The 13792-nt window shown below is 45.9% G+C and overlaps 1 protein-coding gene across 5 annotated transcripts in view; it reads right to left on the bottom strand.

The window, feature by feature from the left end:
• LOC139155661 (WD repeat-containing protein 90-like) overlaps positions 1-13792 on the bottom strand; it is an 82305-nt gene that overhangs the window by 50622 nt on the left and 17891 nt on the right. For 3 of the 5 annotated variants that reach the window (XM_070730895.1, XM_070730893.1, XM_070730892.1), the window contains exons 12-18: positions 9239-9349; positions 8308-8453; positions 7331-7388; positions 4154-4272; positions 3490-3651; positions 2354-2484; positions 16-132 (exon numbers count right to left, since the gene is read on the bottom strand). In XM_070730895.1, the coding sequence (XP_070586996.1) occupies positions 16-132; positions 2354-2484; positions 3490-3651; positions 4154-4272; positions 7331-7388; positions 8308-8453; positions 9239-9349 (844 nt within the window). The remainder of the gene's footprint in view (positions 1-15; positions 133-2353; positions 2485-3489; positions 3652-4153; positions 4273-7330; positions 7389-8307; positions 8454-9238; positions 9350-13792) is intronic. The other 2 variants (XM_070730894.1, XM_070730897.1) reach the window with 1 other exon arrangement.

Below are 13792 nucleotides of genomic sequence, written 5' to 3' on the forward strand. Positions count from 1 at the left end.
TTAAGCTCTATGCACCTGCCTCCAGAAAGACTTCTGAGAAGTCCAACGGCCACAGTCGCAGGTAGCCATCATCCGAGGCAGTGGCACAAAAACTTGAAGAGAGGCAGATGCTATTTAGGGATATCCCAGGGCCTGGAGAGGAGGAGGAAAAAAAACCAAAATTCCAGGATTTTCTAAGACACAAGAGCTCTAAGTGCTTAAATCCTTTCCCCCATCTCTAATTGAGCCTTGATATCTGTAGCCTTTTTTAGTTAAGACCCTTTAAGATAACATTCTACAGCTACCCCAAACAAAATCCCTTCTCTTCAATAAATCTATAAGAAGAGACTTCAGGGTTCAGCCAGATACAACTGTTCTCTTTTTGACCCAAGAACTGGTGACGTTTCTGCCCCACTTAAGAAGCCATTTGAGACTAGGAAAATGCAGCCCGGTTTAAAATAGGATTTATTTTTGGGGATCCCTCCAATTTATAGCATTGCCAAGGTTGTAAATTCTGTATCTCCAACATAACATCCTTGAGCACGAGTGGTCTGATGATCTTACTTGGTTTTGCTTCATGACTATGATCAGGATCGCTTATAGCAGTGATGATGAACCTATGGCACGGGTGCCACATGTGGCATGTGGAGCATATCTGCTGGCACGCGAGCCGTTGCCCTAGTTCAGCTCCAATGTGCATGTGTGTGACAGCCAGCTGACTTTTGGCTTGTACAGAGGCTCTGAGAGGGGTGTTTTCGGCTTCCAGAGAGCCTCTGGGAAGGATGGGGAGGGCGTTTTTACCCTCCCCAGGCTCCAGAGAAGCCCTTAGAGCAGGGGTCCCCAAACTTGGCCACTTGAAGACTTGTGGATTTCTACTCCCAGAATGGCTGGAGAATTCTGGGAGTTGAAATCCACAAGTCTTCAAGTGTCCATGTTTGGGGACCTCTGCCTTAGAGCCTAGGAAGGGTGAAACACGAGCCTACTGGGCCCACCAGAGGGCCTCTGGGGGACAGGGGAAGCTGTTTCCGCCCTTCCCAGGCATTGAATTATGGGTGTGGGCACTCGTGCAAGCATGACAATGCACGTACAGGCTCTTTAAGCACGTGAAGAAAAAAGGGGTTGCCATCACTGACTTATAGTTTTTATGTACACTGAGGGCTTATGCACTGAAGACAAATTAATTGGGTGTCCAATCATACTTGGAATTCTATTCTACTCTATTCTATTCTAAAAAATGCAGATAGTCCTTGATTTATGACCATTAGTTTAGTGACCATTCAAATTTACGACAGCAGTGAAAAAAGTGACCTATGGCTGGTTTTCACGCCTATGACTTTTGCAAAAGACCCATGGTCACCTGGTCAAAATTCAGACTCTTGGCAACTGGCTCGCATTTATGGTTGCCGTGTCCTGGGGACTTTCTGACAAGTCAATGGGGAAGTCAGATTTACGTAATAACCGTGATACTAACTTTCCAACTGCAGCGATTCTCTTACCACCTTGGCAAGAAATGGCAAGAGCACTATTATACTACTTCACAGTGCTATACAGCCCCCACTAAGCATTTTACAGAGTCAGCCTCTTGCCCCCAACAATCTGGATCCTCATTTTACTCACCTCGGAAGGATGGAAGGCTGAGTCAACCTGGAGCCTGGTGAGATTCGATCTGTCAGACTGCTGGCACCCGGCAGGCAGCAGAAGTAGCCCAGCAGTACTGCATTCTAACCACTGCACCACTGTGGCTCATGATTGCAAAATGGAGCAAAACTCACTTAATAACTGTTTCACTTAGCAACAGAAATTCTGAGCTCAATTGTGACTGTAAGTTGAGGACTACATCTGTTAGCTAATATTCGGCAAAGGAAAATGTCAGCTTTGAGTGTAAGTTTGTTCTTCAAAAATTGTTTATCCTCTGGAGATAGATATTTTTAGAAGTTCTTCTGGGCTCTTCTAAATCAAATTACTCATTTTTTGTTGTTGTTCTTTACAGAAGGCCAACATTTAAAAAGCTGCATCTGAAGATTGTGCTTTGTTTGGAAAAGTACCCTTAGAGCCCGTTAAAAAATGTAAATTAAGATGGCAGAGACTTAATGAGAGTACAAGTCTAACATGTTCACTGGCCTCCCAAAGTTAGATACAGATTCGGATACAAATTAACAGACTTGGAAGGGACCTTATATGTTATCTAGTCCAACCCTCTGCTCAAGCAGGAGACCCTGCACCATTTCTGACAGAGGGCAGTCCAGTCTCTTCTTGAAAGCTTCCAGTGATGAAGCTCCACAATCTCTGAAGGGTTAGGGTTAGAAAAGGGTTAAGTTAGAAATGGCTGTGATAACTGAGCACCTGGAAAGTTCCCATGAGCACGAGCTCATACCTGAATTAAAAGCTTGCTTCTCCCGCTGAGAATTGGGTCCCGTCTCCAAGGGCAGAAGGCGACGGACATTTTTGACAGCGACATTCTTGTAGTCAATTTCTAAAACGTGCCCACTTCTGCTGCAAACAAACCTAGGGAAGGAAGGGAGGGAGGGAGGGATTGCTTTAATTCTTAAATCAGTTCTCTCTTGTGGCTGATGGCTATTGTGTCACGAGTAAGTCACTCTGATAACAGCAGTGAAAAAAGAATTTTTCCGTAAATACATTGCATTATTAGCTAGTGTCATTATTAGCTAGGGTCAAGACCCCTATGGAACTAGGTTATGGAGTAAGATCCTATACTTCCTTGCTAAAATAGGCAGGGGGATGAAAAAAGGAAAAAAACCTGTGCAGATTTCCTTGCTGAAACAATTATTCTTACTGAAACAGTTAAGTGTAAAACTAACTTTACTTTTGGAATAGAACAGAATAGAATAAAATAACAGAGTTGGAAGGGACCATGGAGGTCTTCTGGCCCAACCCCGTTTAGGCAGGAAACCCTATAGCATCTCAGACAAATGGCTATCCAACTTCTGGAGGCAAGTTGTTCTACTGATTAACTGTTCTCACTGTCAGGAAATTTCTCCTTAGTTCTTGGTTGCTTCTCTCCTTGATGAGTTTCCATCCACTGCTTCTTGTTCTACGCTAAGGTGCTTTGGAGAATAGCCTGACTCCTTCGTGGCAACTTGACATATTGGAACATTGCTATTGTGTCTCCCATACACCCAGTCCTTCTTTTCATCAAACTAGACATACCCTTTTGTTATTCTGGCACTTATCTCTTCAGTAGCAGAATTTTTTATATGGAAGCTGTATGTACAACCAAACAGTTAAATTGAGGGGTGAAACAATCCATTAGTGAAATATTAGCTGAATCACCCATCAACCAAAATGAATTACTTTCAGCATAAATCAAGATGTCAATCAAAGTGCAAAACAGCCTACAGCAAAGGCAGGAATGAATCTTAATGTGCTTGCCAAGATATCAGGATCACAGTCCTGTTGATCTGCTTTCTAAAGAAAGACAGCCAGAAGCTGCCTTAAAACATCTGTCTTTGTCTAAAGCTTTGAAAAGAAGAAAGGAAAACAGTTTCTTACAGCGTCCGGTCCTCAGGCTCACGCTGGGTGGAGTGGCCGACCTCAAAAGCCAGGTCTGTGAACTCAAGAGAACGATATTCACCCAGATTCACAGGGCAGGAGCGCAAAGCCCCACTTTGGATCCGCCACAGCCTCACATTGTCCCGGCCACATGATACCATCCTGTAGTGAGAGAAATCAGGGTAGAGGATGAGAAAGGATTCCTTCGTGTCGGGAGGGAGGGAGGGAGGGAGGGAGGGAGGGAGGGAGGGAGGAAGGAAGGAAGGAAGGAAGGAAAAGAAAGAATGGGAGGGAGGGAGGGAACTTGATCTAGCAAAGCTTTCCAGCTTGGATGTCAATCTGAATCCACATAAGCATAGTAGTTATGATATACAACTTTCCCTCCCTTTCCTCTTGAGTCACTCTGGTTTGCTCCCTGTTCTGGACCAAGCATCTTGATGCTGATCAGTTTCCGATGAAAGACTCCTTCAATAGTTCCACCAGCTATGATACAACATCGTGCATAAGAAAACGCTCAGAGAGTAAATAACAGACTGGCTTCTGTTGCCTGTAACTCCTGTATCTAACCAACTTGGTTTCCTGAGGAGATGATTCGAAGACTCTTTTGAAAGCTCTACTTGCCAAGGATGGCAGTTAGCCTCAAGAAAAACAAGCGGATCTTTACCTGGTATCATCAAAAAAGGCAATCTTGAAGGCTCGAATGTCCACATCTGTGTGAGCTTTCGCCAGCATGACCACCTCTCCTCCACGATTCACCTGCATGGTGTTCCACACCACCACCACCTGCCAAGAGGATAACAACAGCTAGTGATATTTCCTTAACTGGAGAAGCCTGATCAAATACTGTATAGCAATAAAGTCTTTCTACAACTCCCAAATTCATTCTTTCTTAACCAAGCTCAGAACGAACAGCTTTGAAGGAATATCTTAGCTGAGAACTTTCAAGGAAGGAAGGGTGGACTGAAGATATTTCAGCAAAAGGCTAGCTACTGTGGCAAAGACCAAGGGACCACTGAGTAAACCAGTTCCTTGGAACTTCCCTGAATAAGTAGGGGATGAGATCTCCCATATATGCTCTGGGCAGCTGTTCCCCATAAGGACTGCAGTTGTCCGTCTAAGAAAGGGTAAATGCCTGGCTGTGGTGACAAGCCAATACAGTCATACCTCGTCTTACGAACCTAATTGGTTCCAGGGGGAGGTTCGCAAGACGAAAGGTTCGTAAGACGAAACATTGTTTCCCATAGGAAACAATGTAAAGTCAATTAATCCGTGCAACCAAAAACCCCCCCCCGCAAAAAACCGGCGTTCGGCGACTGCTGGGAAGCCGCGCGGCTATTTTAAAAGGTGACAGCCGGCCTGGGGGCTTCCCAGCAACCTCCCGAACCCCGAACCTGGAAGTTCGGCAAAAGTTCGGGGTTCGGGAGGTTGCTGGGAAGCCCCCCAGGCCGGCTGTCACCTTTTAAAACAGCCGCGCGGCTTCCCAGCAGCTTCCCGAAGCCGAACGCCAAACCCGAACTTCCGCGTTCGGCGTTCGCTGGGAATCCGCGCGGCTGTTTTAAAAGGTGACAGCCGGGCTGGGGGGCTTCCCAGCAACCTCCCGAACCGAACCCGGGGTTCAGAAAATTTTTGCCTCTTCTTACGAACTTTTTTCGAGTTACGAACCGGCGTTCGGGAGGCTGCTGGGAAGCCCCGCCGCCCGGCTGTCATCTTTTAAAACAGCCGCGCAGCTTCCCAGCAGTCTCCGAACGCCGGTTCGTAACTCGAAAAAAGTTTGTAAGAAGAGGCAAAATTTTTCTGAACCCCGGGTTCGTATCACGAGTTGTTCGTAAGACGAGGGGTTCGTATCTTGAGGTACCACTGTACTTGGGTTCTTCCTGGTTTGTCAATGGAGAGAAGATTCAGGATCTTCACAGGCAAATTCAAAGTAACACAAATTTGCACAATTACCTACTGTGTTTCCCCAAAAAATACAACCTACCCTGAAAGTAACTCCTAGCTTGCGCCCAATATAAGCCCTACCCCACTGCAAAAAATAAGCCCTAATTAAGACTCCTTCCAACCCAGGGTGCAAGGGTAAAAATTAAGCTATGATGGGAATGGGGGGTGGAGCTGCCCTACTACTTACCTTTGGACAGTTGCAGCCGGGCCTCGCGCACCCCAACACCTGCCTTGCCAGCCCATTTCTTCTGCAGCCGGCAAGGCTTCTAAAGGTCTTTGCAGCCAATAACAGAGCTCCAAATCAATCCAGAGCTCTGTTATCCGCTGCAGAGGCCTTCAGAAAATCCTTGCTGGCCTGCAGAAAAAGTTCCTGAAGGCGTCTGACTATGAAAAGGAGACCAGGGACGACACACGCAAGTGAAGTGAGTCAGTGGATAACATCCCTCCGAAATAAGACCTGGTGCCTTTTTTGATGGCAAAAAATAAATAAATAAGGCAGGAGGGTCTTATTTGGGGGGAAACATGAGAATGATATTTTGAATGCTGCTCTAAACTCTAAAAATGAAAGGAACACTGGGATATGAAAAAACCAGAAATGAATTAGCTGCAAAGTAGTGCCATTTTAGAATATTCTGATGGGGATAGGAGTCCTATAGTTCTCTTCGTTCTGGAAAGCTATATTCAGATGAAGTAATATCATCAGTACATTAGCCTGGTAATGAGAACAAGAAAGTTCAGAGACCATCAAGGATCCTGCAATTTAACCCTGAGCTATAAATGTTCTCTTCAATTTAAAACAAGGTAACACTAATTTTTTTAAAAAAACGTATCTTGGAGCAACTCTATCTATGGGCGATTAGATCTTAGCCCCCTGGCCGATGAATGTTATGTGTGATTGTTGTTTGAATGGATATGATTTTTTAATAAAATTTGGGATTTTAAATTAGTTTATCTAGTTTTAATTAATTAATTAATTAATTAATTGTATTTATATGCCATTCACTCCAAAAGGATTCTGAGCGGCTAACAATAAAATAACAACAATAAAAACAGTTAAAATCTAATAATAAAAATCAATAATAACAATAATATAAAAAACATACAGGCATGCTGAAAAAGCCAGCTCCTAATTTAATTGGATTTAGCTATTGTATTTCACTGTTTCCTTTTATATGTTGTAAGTCACCCCATAAGTAAGTAAGCAAGTAGGTCAGTATGAAAGGATGGTATCAAGATATCAGCACTTGGACAGCTCCGCCACTGTCCAGAACTGAGGTCTTCAAACTTGACAGCTTTAAGACTTGTGGATTTCAATTCCCAGATTTCTCCAGCTAGCATAGCACAAGTCTTAAAATTGCCATATTTGGGGACTCCTGGTCCAGAGCAAATACCAAAAGAAAACCAACTCTTAATATTTTTTTAAAATCCTACTGGAATCAAGGTTCTGCCTGGGAAGAGATCTTCAACCACGAGAAATCTAGCATTTTGCTCTCTGGGAATAAGTAGATGGGATGAAGAATACATTACCAGGACTCCCTGCATCCACTCCAGAACCAGTTGTGCATCTGCCTTGACTTTAGATGACACTGACAGTTAAATAAATTCACAAACCAGTTAACTATGAGCAAGTTGTACATAAAGTCAATAAAAGCACAAATCATAAGAAATTCTCAACAGCTTTGGCAGAGAGAATCTTTCTCGTCACTCAGCAGTGTTTTCCAAATCCTCAACCATCACCAATTTTGTTTGGGAACTGGGAAAGTCTAGAGATACCTCTGCAGATCCTGGGAGCTATCAATGTCCCATGGAGACCCCTGAGGTAACATTTTAAAAGAAGACAGTAAAATGAGGAAAATCCTCAATACCTTCATATGTTCTACAAATAAAATGCCAATTTACTCACCGTCTTCCCGCGTTTGTCCTTCCCGGTGCCACAAAGAACATTTCCACTGTATGAAAAACTGGGGGGGGGGGATGAGGGGGGAGATGGCAGGTAAAGTCCATCATTTGTAGTTAAATAAAAATAACCTACACGCTACTGATGGCTGTTACAGCTTAAGAATTGGAGAAGCCACCATCTATCAGGATAGACAACGGAGATGTAGACAGGCAGAGAATTTGGTCTGTCGAAAGTTTCATGAACTGTTCCACAGAAACTTAATGCAGACCATTAAATTAATTCTTCATTACCAAACCTAGAAGTCATTCACTCATTCATTCATTGATTCATTCAACGACTCATTATTTCATTCATTTATTCATTCACTCATTGTTTGTTTTACTGACTATGTATGCAGCTAGGCCTTCAAGATTTCAGTGGCTTTAAGCAACCTACTAAAACAGAATAAAATATCTTCCAATAAATAAAGGCAACAAAATACAATAGACAAGAGAGTAATATGACAGCTAATAACAGATAAGAAATCAGAAAGTCCAGTTGCTTTTACCCTGCTTCCCCCCAAATAAGACCTCCCTTGACAATAAGCCAAATGGTCTTTTGAGTGCATGGCAATAAGGTGAAACCCTTATTTCAAGAGTTTAAAAAAATATAAGACAGGCTCTTATTTTTAGGGAAACATGGCAAAATAAGAGCACCTTTGGGACAATCATGATCTGGATGAATAAGAACCTCCACAGACAACATATATTTAAAAAACAGTGTAAAAATGGCAAATGTTCATTCTCAAAGAACTGTATTTGGTTTTCAAACACTTCCAAAGGACCATCACACAGATAAAACTGATATCTATTAGAGGGCTGTTCTATGATAGAAAAGCCACGCTTGGTATCCTTAGTCCTCTTAACACAACGATGGGGGAGATCTTGAGCCCCTCCAGCTTACATTCCCCCCACCCGTCTTCCGAGGGGTCTGGCACTTACCTGAGGCACGAGATGGAATGGATCCCAGTTTTAAACACACAAAGGCACTTCCCGCTTGGGAAATCCCAGAGACGCACCACGCTCATTTCTCCCATCTGTGCGGATGCCAGCAAAGTGCTTTTGTTGTTGAACGCCAGTGCCGCCACCTACAAAAATGAAAAATCAAGCCACTGTTTGTGCAAAGGGTTTCCAGCAGGATGGAGAAGTTGGGCCATACTCTTGAGAGTATTACCCGAATCAAAAGGATTCAGGGATGCAGGGCAAGAACAAAAGAACGGCAATAAAAATACCTGAAGATGCAACTGTTTGATTCTGAAAATCAAGACAAATGTGTGAAAATTGATAGAAAAAATCAGGTAACTACCGTATTTTTCAGAGTATAAGACGCACCTTCCTCTCTCCACACACTAAAAGAGGCTGAAAATTTGGGTGTGTCTTATATTCCAAATGTAGCTTTTTCAAAGCATTATTTCCCAGCCCTAACAAGCTGCTAACAATCTCCCCGGCTTGCAGGATTTTTTCATTGCTACTCCCAAAAAATTTTCCAGCCCTAAGTCTGCAGGATTGTTTTCATTGCTATTCCCTCCGAAAAAGGTTTATTCAGCCATAACTGGGGGATAAAATTATGTGCTAAAACTGACCAGACTAAGGATGCTAGCCAGATGAATACCTGGTAGGTAGATTTCCCCCCTCCCCCAATTTCCCTCCTCCAAAACTAAGGTGTGTCTTATACTCCGAAAACCAGCAATATGAATTCCCAGTGCTGGCTGGGGGATTCTGGGAGTTGAAATCTACAAATATTAAAAGTTTTCTATTTTAAGAAACACATGTCTAGACATTTTCCAGCATGCATCCTTTAATTGTTAAGAGACAATTCTATATTTGGAATGACTTTCATGTTAAAATGTAAGACAAAAGGAAAAGGAAATACCTTGTCAGTGTGACCTGCAAAAAACTTCTGTTTGCCAGAATCAATTGCTATGGCTACAATCAGTGCATGGCAAGGGTACACCACTACAGCACTGCTGGAAGCCCACAATGCCTGGGTTTAAAAAAAAAAAAAAAAGGAGGAGGAAATATCACAACCTTCACAACAGAGGTGGCCCTTCTGAGGCCCTGGGGCTATTGAGTCTCCCAAATGGCACACAAGTGCCCTCAATCTCTAATTTGTCATTTTGAGTAAATACAAAGTGAACAAGATTGCATATGTTACCAGACTATATCATACAAACTAGGTTTGGTTTAATTTGAGGCATAATAATAATAATAATAATAATAATAATAATAATAATTTATTAGATTTGTATGCCACCCCTCTCCGAAGACTTGGGGAGGCTCACAGCAACAATAAACAATGTACAACAAATCCAATAATTTAAAACTATGGCTAAAAACTCCTATCATTAAAAAACAGACAATACTACTCACTCATAACTATACATAAATCTTACTAGCCAAGGGGTACGTCAATTTATTTATTTATTTATTTATTATTTAGATTTGTATGCCGCCCCTCTCCGCAGACTCGGGGCGGCTCACAGCAAAATACAACAAATCATGACAAATCCAAATAAATTTAAAATATTTAAAAAGATTTAAAAAGAACCCCATTTACTAACATACACACACACAAACATACCATACATAAATTAGACATGCCCGGGGGAGGTGTTTCAGTTCCCCCATGCCTGACGACAAAGGTGGGTTTTAAGGAGTTTACAGAAGGCGAGGAGAGTAGGGGCAGTTCTAATCTCTGGGGGGAGTTGGTTCCAGAGAGTCGGGGCCGCCACAGAGAAGGCTCTTCCCCTGGGGCCCGCCAACCAACATTGTTTAGTTGACGGGACCCGGAGAAGGCCCACTCTGTGGGACCTAATTGGTCGCTGGGATTCGTGCGGCAGAAGGCGGTCTCGGAGATATTCTGGTCCAGTGCCATGAAGGGCTTTAAAGGTCATAACCAACACTTTGAATTGTGACCGGAAATTGATCGGCAGCCAATGCAGACTGCGGAGTGATGGTGAAACATGGGCATACCTAGGTAAGCCCATGACTGCTCTCGCAGCTGCATTCTGCACGATCTGAAGTTTCCGAACACTTTTCAAAGGTATCCCCATGTAGAGAGCATTACAGTAGTCGAACCTCGAGGTGATGAGGGCATGAGTGACTGTGAGCAATGAGTCCCGGTCCAGATAGGGCCGCAACTGGTGCACCAGGCGAACCTGGGCAAACGCCCTCCTCGCCACAGCTGAAAGATGGTTCTCTAATGTGAGCTGTGGATCGAGGAGGATGCCCAAGTTGTGAACCCTCTCCGAGGGGGTCAATAATTCCCCCCCCCCAGGGTGATGGACGGACAGATGGAATTGTCCTTGGGAGGCAAAACCCACAGCCACTCCGTCTTATCCGGGTTGAGTTTGAGTCTGTTGACACCCATCCAGGCCCCAACAGCCTCTAGACACCGGCACATCACTTCCACTGCTTAGTTGACTGGACATGGGGTGATGTAAAGCTGGGTATCATCAGCGTACTGATGATACCTCACCCCATGCCCTTGGATGATCTCACCCAGCGGTTTCCTGTAGATATTAAATAGCAGGGGGGAGAGGACCGACCCCTGAGGCACCCCACAAGTGAGAGACCTCAGAGTCGACCTCTGACCCCCCACTAACACCGACTGCGACCGACCTGAGTGGTAGGAGGAGAACCACTGAAGAACAGTGCCTCCCACCCCCAACCCCTCCAGACAGTGCAGAAGGATACCATGGTCGATGGTATCGAAAGCCGCTGAGAGGTCAAGGAGCACCAGGACAGAGGATAAACCCCTGTCCCGGGCCCGCCAGAGATCATCCATCAACACGACCAAAGCAGCTTCCGTGCTGTAACCGGGCCTGAAACCCGACTGCTGGGGACCTAGATAATCGGCTTCTTCCAAGGACCGTTGGAGCTGGAGTGCCACCACCTTCTCAACAACCTTCCCCATAAAGGGAAGGTTGGAGACTGGACGATAGTTATCAAGTACGGCTGGGTCCAGGGTAGGCTTCTTGAGGAGGGGGCGCACGAGCGCCTCTTTATAGAGTGTTGGAAAAACTCACCTCCCCAAGGAAGCGTTGGTAATCTCCTGGACCCAGCTCCGTTTCACCTCCATGCTGGCCAAGACCAACCAGGAGGGACACGGATCCAGTAAACAGGTGGCGGAACTCACAGATCCAATGGCCTTGTCCACTTCATCAGGTGTCACCAGATCAAACTCTTCCCAGACAGGTGGACAAGTACGTGCCCCAGTCACCTCGACTGACTCATTGTCAGTCGACTCTGTTTTCCAATTGGAGTCGAGATCGGCCCGGATCTGAGCGATTTTATCAGCGAAAACGTATTAAAATCCCCGGCACTGCTCTGTAAGGGCTCCCCAACTCTCCCCTGGTTAAGAAGGGAGCGGGTCACCCTAAACAGAGTGGCCGGGCGGGATTCCGCTGATGCAATGAAGGCGGCATGGTACGCGCATCTTGCCGCCTTGAGCGCCACTTTTTAAGTCTTAATAATAGCTCTTACAAGTGTTCGATCAGATTCAGACCTACTCTTCCTCCATCGCTTCTCTAGACGTCTCTTCTGCGTTTCAACTTCCGGAGCTCCTCATTGAACCATGGGGGTCTAGCGCCACGGAGAGGTTGCAAAGGCGCAATCCGGTCAAGAGCCTCCGCTGCAGCCTTGTTCCAGGCCTCCGCAAGAGACTCCGCCGAACTGTGGACGAGTGCCTCTGGAATAACCCCAAGCACCGTCTGAAAGCCCTCTGGGTCCATCAGGCGTCTGGGGCGGAACATCTTAATTGGTTCCGCCTCCCTGCGGGGAAGGATTGGAGCCAGGAAGTCAAGCCGTAGTAGAAAATGGTCTGACCATGACAAAGGCAATGTTTCTAAGCCCCTTAGTCTCAGACCATTATTCAATTGCTCGGAAAGGAATACCATGTCAGGTGCATGCCCTCCCTCGTGAGTCGGACCCTGTACTACTTGAGTCAGGTCCATGGCTGTCATGGTGGCCATGAACTCCTGTGCCAACCCAGAGGTTTCGCCGAGTGACGGCAGGTTGAAGTCCCCCAGGACAATAAGTCCGGGGAACTCCACCGCCAACCCAGCTACCTCCTCGAGTAGCACAGGCAGGGCTTTTGACACGCAGCTGGGAGGCAGGTACGTGAGAAATAAGCCCACCTGAACCCCTAAGTCCAACTTCATCAAGAGAGACTCGCAACCCGCAATTTCTGGAGCAATGAGTCTACGTAGGCAAAGGCTCTCCCTGGCTATAATAGCCACTCCTCCTCCCCTTCCCTGGGGTCGAGGTTGATGCCATATCTGAAACCCGGCTGGGCAAATTTCAGAGAGAGGAACACCTCCCTCTGGGCCCAGCCAGGTTTCAGTAATACATACCAGGTCGGCCTCCTCATCCAGGATCAAATCCGGGATGAGGAGAGCTTTATTTACCACCGACCTGGCATTGAGTAGCAGCAACCTGAGCCCAGGGCCAGAGTTACACTCATCACCAGTACCCAAGATTGGGCTCACGGAGCCAGAACAAGGGATCGTTATTAAGCAACGATCCCTCGTTCCCCTGGAATGGCTAACTCCGTGGCCCCTGCCATGCCTGGTGACATAGATGGGTTTTCAGAGTCTTGCGGAAGGTGAGGAGGTTGGGGGCAGTTCGAATCTCTGAGGGGAGTTGATTCCAGAGGGCCAGGGCCGCCACAGGGAAGGCTCTTTCCCTGGGTCCCGACAGAAGACATTGTTTAGTCGACGGGACCTGGAGAAGGCCGGCTCTGGGGGACCTAATCGGCCGCTGGGATTCGTGCGGCAGAAGGCGGTCCCATAGGTATTCTGGTCCGATGCCATGTAGGGCTTTATATGTCATTACCAACACTTTGAATTGTAACTGGAAATTAATCGGCAACCAATTGGGCATATCTAGGGAGGCCCCTGATTGCTCTCGGGGTCGCATTCTGCACGATCTGGAGTTTCCGAACACTCTTCAGAGGCAGCCCCATGTAGAGTGTGTTGCAGTAGTCGATCCTCGAGGTGATGAGGGCATGCAGAGACTTCCTGTCCAAATAGGGCCACAACTGGTGCACTAGGCGAACCTAGGCAAACATAATGTAAGCTTTATCCTGGATCGGACTATTAATTTTGCAAACAAGGGCTTCTTGTATATACGCTATTCTAAGACCTCTAGTGTGACCGCAGTGAGGGTGAACCTTTTTGGGGTTGTGTGCCAAAAGGGATGTGTGTGTGTGTGTGTGAGCATGCGTGCATATGCCCACACCCCTTCCCTCCCCCCTCCCATGTGGCTCCGCATGCCCCTTGGGACACGCATGCCCCAGGTTCGCCATCACGGACCTAGAGGGATCTTGCAACCCAGAATAATGTTTCAGTTTGCTTCGTTTCCTGCTTGTCTAATGTTGTGTTTTTATCTTGCTTTTTCATCTAAGGCCCTCAAACTGGGACACATG

Source organism: Erythrolamprus reginae, unplaced genomic scaffold (assembly GCF_031021105.1).
Source record: "Erythrolamprus reginae isolate rEryReg1 unplaced genomic scaffold, rEryReg1.hap1 H_40, whole genome shotgun sequence".
NCBI lineage: Eukaryota > Metazoa > Chordata > Lepidosauria > Squamata > Dipsadidae > Erythrolamprus > Erythrolamprus reginae.